The following is a 6,865-nucleotide window of genomic DNA, read 5'->3' as shown; positions in this document are numbered from 1 at the left end:
GCATCTTTCTTTCTTTTTTTTATTCCATTTTTACATATCCACCTCTTTGTCATTAAGTCACAACATTTTATCAAAATATACACACAGCACAGATATTTTAAACATGGATAGCTAGAATTCTTATTAAATAAGATCACTGCAAATAGCATGCATGGGTCTTTGTCTTGAAGGATGTCTCTCTCAAGAGACTTAGGAGTCATCAAATCATCAGTAATGGTATAATAAAGGGATGGGTTATCTTTTCTCTAGAAGAATTACGCACTTTTTTTTTTTTTCCTGTTCTAATGTGAGGATGGTAATGAGAAACTGCCACTGATACTGAAATCAACTGAAAATGGATGGATGGAAAGGTTTTATTGGCAGGAGTAAAATGACTCTATCTTTATTGGACTCTAAATTTAATTTCTACGTTGACAAGATAACCAGAGTAGGGGTCTAGTAAACATTGCACGTGGATGACACGAACTCTCCCCACTTTCCTCTCGCCTGTGAATTTCATGGCTAAATCAGAATGAATGAATGTGTAAATCTCAAGTTACAAGCATGTTTATTATGAAGAATTCCCATAAGAACCTATTCAGGGCTTCCCCTACCCCCTACCCTTGACACTCGCCCAGGTGTGAACAGAATAAAATGGGTTAGTGGCTACTTGTCTGCGGCCGAGTGGATGCCCGTGCTACGCCAGGCAGTGTGCACTTTCAGTCTTGAGTAGTCTGGACTCTGCTCCTTGAGTCAACACGTATGTCACTGGTCAGCAGTGCCCAGGTGAAGAGCCATAACTTAGAGTGGAATTAAGTCTTCAAATCTTCCACAGTGCGGAGAACCATCTTCAAGTACATAACTACAGTAAGGAAGGACCTAACTTCAAGAGTGGCTGTGAGAGATGACAGGGGAGAATCCAAAGGGCATCGTCATTAGTGAAGCAGAGCTGGTTTCTGCTACAGATGCAAAGTCGGTGAGGAGGTCAAAGGGCTCAGCCTTTATTGTTGGCTACAGATGCAAAGTCCGTGAGGAGGTCAAAGAGCTCAGCCTTTATTGTTGAGTGTTTCTTTTCTTTTCCAAGTTGAAAAGGAACCCAAGAAGTGTCACTTGAACCAGTTCACAGAGAGAAAGCAAATCCCTTCGTGTGTCTGGAGAGGCGAGTTCAGGATATCAGCTTCTCCATCCCTGGATTCATGAAGGAAAAGTTCCGGAACATGTTCTGGTCCATGCTGTTGATCAGTGCTCTGTCTGCAAATGACAGCCGGGGCTTTTCATTCAAGAATTCTTTGTCGAAATTGCTGCAGTCGTACGGTGATTTCTTGACCAGCGTTTAAGGGGTGGGGAGAAAAAGAGAGGAAAGTCAGCCACTGAATTCATGATTCATTCAAGACATGGCTTTTGTCATCTAGGCTATAATCTGCATAAGAAAACGTTGGCATCTGCCAATAAACGAAAGTAATGCTGATAGGTGATTGTATAGGGCCTTTATTGAACATCTCTAAGATCCTGACCCATCAGCGTATCAGTAGTGTAATTAAATTCGTATACAGGAATTCCATGATGTGTACATTCAGATAACTTTACATGAAGCAGGACTGACAACCTTTGAAAAAGTGGTAAGCCCCAATTTGATGTCTGTCTTTTTAGTCTACAGGGGATAGTGGAGGGGGGGAGTGGTAGGTTGGGGTGGGAGCAGAGGGGGCGCAGGATCGCAGGAGTTTTGCAGATTATATATCCCGGTGATCAGTATCCTTCACTACCATTGGTTCCCCTACCCCCATTAATTTTATCCTTTTATTTTTATTTTTAAAACTTTTACTGGAGTACAGTTGATTTACAACGTTGTGTTAGTTTCAGGTGTACAGCAAAGTGGCTCAGTCATACATATACGTGTATCCGCTCCGTTCTAGATTCCTAACAAGGACCTACTGTATGGCACGGGGAGCTCTACTCGTGCTCTGTAATGGCCTGTGTGGGAGAGGAGCCACGTTAATTTTATTACTAAACATCTTGGACTGTCTTCCAGAGGCAACACAGATTGGGGTGAGCTCCCTTCTGGTCACCTGGTCCACTGGTGCCCATGACAGAAAGAGAGACCTATTTATAAATACTGTTCAGTATGGTGTATACTTCAGCTTTCTAAGATGAAAAGCAACCGTAATCAAATGTCACCCTTACGTGAGTGTGACGAAGACCCAGGCCCATCCCACCCTCAAGGGGGCCCCTGAGCTCCTGAGGCCAGTGGTCTGTGGTCCCTGCCCACAAACAGCCACTCAGACCACGGGTCAGGGAAACCCCTTCCTACGGGAGGGACTGGGAATTGTCCCATAGGGAAAGCATAGCCGAAACGTCTGATTTTTATGTGGAAAATACTGAGTCCATTGTAGTCTACCATGGAAACTGAGACATGAATGACATTGTTCTGATGAGCCGGAAAAAGGCAAAAATGCATCATATCATAAACAATTTATTAACCCATGTAGTAGAAATGGTGCTGTTACGAATAATAAGAGTGCTAGAGGAGGCCAGCCGGTAGGGCCCTTGGAACATCTCCAGAGCTTAGGACAAATGCTGAGCACAAGTTAACTCTTCCTGCCCTGGGGGCACAGGACTGCTTCTGGCACGACTGATAACAGAAGATACTTTCTGGAGTGAACGCTCTGCTTTGAAATCCACGAGCCTGTGCCACCTCCATGCAAAGATGGTTCATGTCTACCCAGGTCGTTGCTACCTTGTTCCCACAATCACCAGGAATGGGTAAAGATGGCAAATCCACCACTTTGCTGTCCTCCTTAAAAAATTATTATTTACTCTTTAAGTTGTGGTAAAATGTACATAACCTAAAAATGACCATTCTAACCATTTTAAGTGTACAGTTTAGGGGCATGAAGCACATTCACGTGTTGGGCCATCCATCTCCGGAACTTTTTTCATCTCATCTTTGCTTCATTTTATGGTGACCCAGGAAGTTCTGCCTTTTCTCGGGGAGGTTGGTGACTCTTGCTGGTGGGTATATACATGGGAATTTAGAGACCAGTCTTTTTCTAAGTATCAGTTTACTTCCTAAATGAAGAAACACCTACCAATTACCATTGGGGTCTGTAGTTATATGAACAGATGACAAATGTCCGAGAAACTTTCATAAATATCACAGAAAACATGGATCCAAAACTCCTGTCAAAGGATGCAGGGTTTATGCTCAGGTTTGGGTCATGCGGACTGTGACCCTGAAGCCTGGACACACCCTGTGCAAAGCTCCACATGGCATCTGAGGGTCATCCCCACATATACATGTTCAGTCTAAGGCATGTACACGTGGTGATCCGTTCTTCACACAAATACATTTGATCACACAGGTTAAATTCTGCCAGTGAGTAACACCCCCTCCCCCGCAGCCCAACAGCCTGATTAAAGAAGACTTTCTTCCAAGAACTGCAGAGGGTGGGTGGGAAGTCGAGGCCCCGGCAGCCTGGGTGTGATGTGAGGACTGCTGGCAGGACCACAGGGCCCCGGAGGCTCCTTACCACCTTAGGCCTGAATGGAGGGTCAATCTCCTTCCTTTCCAGCTCTTCCCAGTTGATCTCCCGAAACAAGGGGTGCTGGCGGATGTCTCCCCTCACCCCCAGGCGCTTTTCAGGTTCTCTTACGAAGAGCTGAAAGGGAGCAGAAGGGGAGCAGTTACTTCTCAAGGGATGAACCACGCCCCTGGGAGGCAGGACCGCACGCACTTGACTCCACTAAGAGAAGGGCCCGGCTTTTGCCACCTGATTTCCGAACCTTGTTTTTCTACCAACCACCATAAACTATCGACTCAAGTCAAACCAGCGGCAACAAGTCTACTGAATATTCCAGAGTCTGGGCTTTGCTCTAGAAGTGCAATGTTTTGAGTTATCTAGACCTGGACTGAAATCAGCTTTGCCCTGTGTTGTTATTCATGGGACCTGGCAAGTTACAGAGTCAGTTCTCTCATGAGTAAGATGAGGGAAGTATCCTCCTCACAGGGCTGTTTTGTGGGTTAAAACAACAACAATACACGCACGGACACACACACACACACACACACACACAGAGGTGTGTGCTAATTCCTGGTCTGTAGAAGCCAACAGCAGAAAGGAAGTGACCAATGTTTGTTGTTTGGTTTACTGTCCATCGATCAAGTTTGATTTCTTTAAAAGCTGCTTTCTTAGGATTACAGCCTTGCTCTAAAGAAAAGCTCACTTCAGGTGTGACATAAACTAGCCTCTGACAATCAGCTTTGTATTTTGTAAGGCATCTGAGTATCCGGAATCACTCTTCATTCCTGCAAACCTGCTGGACACTAATACTTTATTCAAATCATCTTTAATCATCTCTGACCCATCACACATGTATTTCCTCTTTGTGCGCTCCCCTCTCCTATTACTTTCCCCCATGAGGTCAAAATGAACATTGGCCAGCACAGGAAAGAAACCTGGAAACTCTTCAAACTTAAATAAAACACGTCAAGGGCTTTAAGGAAGTAGAAGAGTCCTAGAATAGTCTTGGGTCCTGGGGGTCTGGAGTAGTTACCTCTTCTCTTACATCAGCTAGATGTTTATGTATCAAATCACTGCTTATTACAGGGTATCATATGGAGACTCTGAGTCTTGAAAACAGAATCCAAGTCAAGTGCAGTGATTTTCCATGAAGTTCTGGCAGGACTGGACCTCCATGTGCATCTACATTGCATGAACCTCTTGCTTATACCTCTCATAAGAAGAGTCAGTCTTATGCGTAGTCAGAATCTTCAAAATCTCTAGTCTATAATCACTAACTAACTAATTAACTACCATGCTGTAGCAAAGTGGAGATTTTTTTTTAATTAGGAGACTCCTCTAAAAGCCCAAGTGAGACCTCATGTGACCACCTAGTATATCCAAGTGGTAAATTGTTGGAATGGCCCCAGCTTCCTCTCCCCTTTTTCATATGGAGGCCACTGAGGCCCCTCTATGGAAACTTAGGGTTCCAAAGCACCCCATTAGAAAATCACTGCATAGTGGATATAACATGAGACTGTCATTCAAGAGGCTTACTACCGATGTGGCCTGGGGCAAGTTTTCTGAGTCTCAGTTCCCTCACCTGTAAAATGAAGGGTCAGACAAGGTGGTCCTTATGTCCCGTGAGTCCTAACATCCCCTGAACCCCTAGTCCCGTCTTCCAGGCTCTCTGCAATGCTGACACTTGTCCTCTGATTTCACTGTGACCTTCTCTTCCATCCGGACACGTCTACTCATTGCGTACGCATCTGCCTTTCCTACCTCTGCCCTTCACCAATGACATTTCCGTCTTGCCAGGGTTTCCCTCTCCCCACATCCACTCCCATTTCTTCCTCTTCCTCTTTAAATCCTGACTCACCTGTCAGGATTCAGCTTACACCCCCTCTTCTCTGTGAAGCTTTCTTTGATTACCTCCACCCATGGTGAGCTCTCTCTCCTCAAGTCATATTCACATGGTTGGTTACATCACTCATCCCACCCAATGTCCCTTGAGCGTCAGGTCTTGTGCTAGAGGCCTCATCGAGAGCATCTTGACTTTAAAGGCAGATTCTAAAAGCAGAAAGCCTTTAGAAACTGAGGCTCAGAGTAGCTAAGTAACTTGTTCAAGACCAGGGGTCTAGCCAGCAGTAGAGCCTAAATGATGAGAAACCCCTTCCTACTTCTGGTTTTGGATGGTCTCTCCTCTGTGGTCCATAGAACACCTCCCTTCCACTAAAGGAAATTAGCACACTGTGTGTGTGTGTGTGTGTATGTGTGTGTGTGTATTTAAAGACTGTCTTTCCTGCTGTAGTGTAAGCTCTGGAAGGCAGATATCATTTATGTTTCTGTTTCTTACAGAATCCAGCCCAGTGCCATGTACAAAGCAGACACTCAATAAATGTTTGTTGAATGCATGAGTAAGCTGTCTTTCCACTTTTTTTCCAGATTATGTGTCTTAAAGTCTCTGTCTTCTGTTAGTCTCTTGGTTTCAGCATATAGAACAGCCTAGAGAAAAGTTCACAGTAAAGCACACTTTCCCATAGACTCAGACACCAGCAAGAGTCAAGAGAGGGAAGAGCAGATTGATGCTCTCAGGAGAAGAGGGAATAAGTGACTTGCCCCCCATCCCTTGCCTTGAAATGATCCTGATAAATGATCGACTTCCACTTCTTAAGGACATTTTGATGAAGCAAGGTTAGAGAGAAGGTGCGAGTGCCCCATGAACAAGCCGAAACCCAGCCTCATGTTGTTATAATTAAATGCTTCAGGGAATCAGGTTAGAAGTGTGCACATGCTAGGTTTCCTGTTAGTTTTCCCCAGTAACATGCAGCATTTGTTCCAAGAGGATCGTGACAAAGAGCCTCCTGAGCCTGGTATATGTACCTGTGAAATTAAAAAAAAATGTTTTTTAAGATAAAATGTATAATGAGTAGATAGTATGATCTCCAGCCTCGAGACTCAAAATCCTTTCCCGTTTTGCACAGACGAGTGAATTATCTTCTCTGCCCTGCAGCCAATCACCCCCCCACCCTGGTCCTGAAGATGCCTGTGGACCTTATGGGAGGTCATCGTCTCTGCCACCGGGAGGCTGCACCGAAGGAATAAATGTTCATGAAAGAAAGACTTGATTTTTGTCCATAAAAGCTGTCAGAAGTGTGGTTTACACTTACAGGAAAAAGCACATCTCTGACATAAATGGTCAGGATGCAGCTGGAGTTTGTTTAAATTTATTCGGCTATCTGGGCAAGAAAGCAGTGCTGGGCTGCTGGGGATGGACCCCCGCTTCCCCCGGCTCAGCGCCTGCCATTGGAATCTCCCTCCCTCTTTAGTCCCTCTTCAGATGGCTCTTTCTACAAAAGGGAGAGGTGTTTCTGTTTGTGATCATTCGT

The 6,865-nt window shown here is 44.8% G+C and overlaps 1 protein-coding gene across 5 annotated transcripts in view; it reads right to left on the bottom strand.

Moving 5' to 3' along the window:
• Positions 1-530: 530 nt before the first annotated feature.
• The window catches only part of PRKCQ (protein kinase C theta), a 152,529-nt gene continuing 146,194 nt past the window's right edge, over positions 531-6,865 (bottom strand). For all 5 annotated transcript variants that reach the window (XM_089906534.1, XM_089906536.1, XM_089906533.1 and 2 more), the window contains 2 exons: positions 3,507-3,635; positions 531-1,300 (listed from right to left, as the gene is read on the bottom strand). In XM_089906534.1, coding sequence (XP_089762660.1) covers positions 1,145-1,300; positions 3,507-3,635 — 285 coding nt within the window. In that variant the 3' untranslated portion in view covers positions 531-1,144. The remainder of the gene's footprint in view (positions 1,301-3,506; positions 3,636-6,865) is intronic.

This window comes from Delphinapterus leucas, chromosome 2 (genome assembly GCF_059928025.1).
Source record: "Delphinapterus leucas isolate spDelLeu-1000000601 "Yukka" chromosome 2, BTC_Dleu_Yukka2, whole genome shotgun sequence".
Classification (NCBI taxonomy): Eukaryota; Metazoa; Chordata; class Mammalia; order Artiodactyla; family Monodontidae; genus Delphinapterus; species Delphinapterus leucas.
Note: the sequence above shows the minus strand (reverse complement) of the source record. Positions and strands in the feature narration are given on the sequence as shown.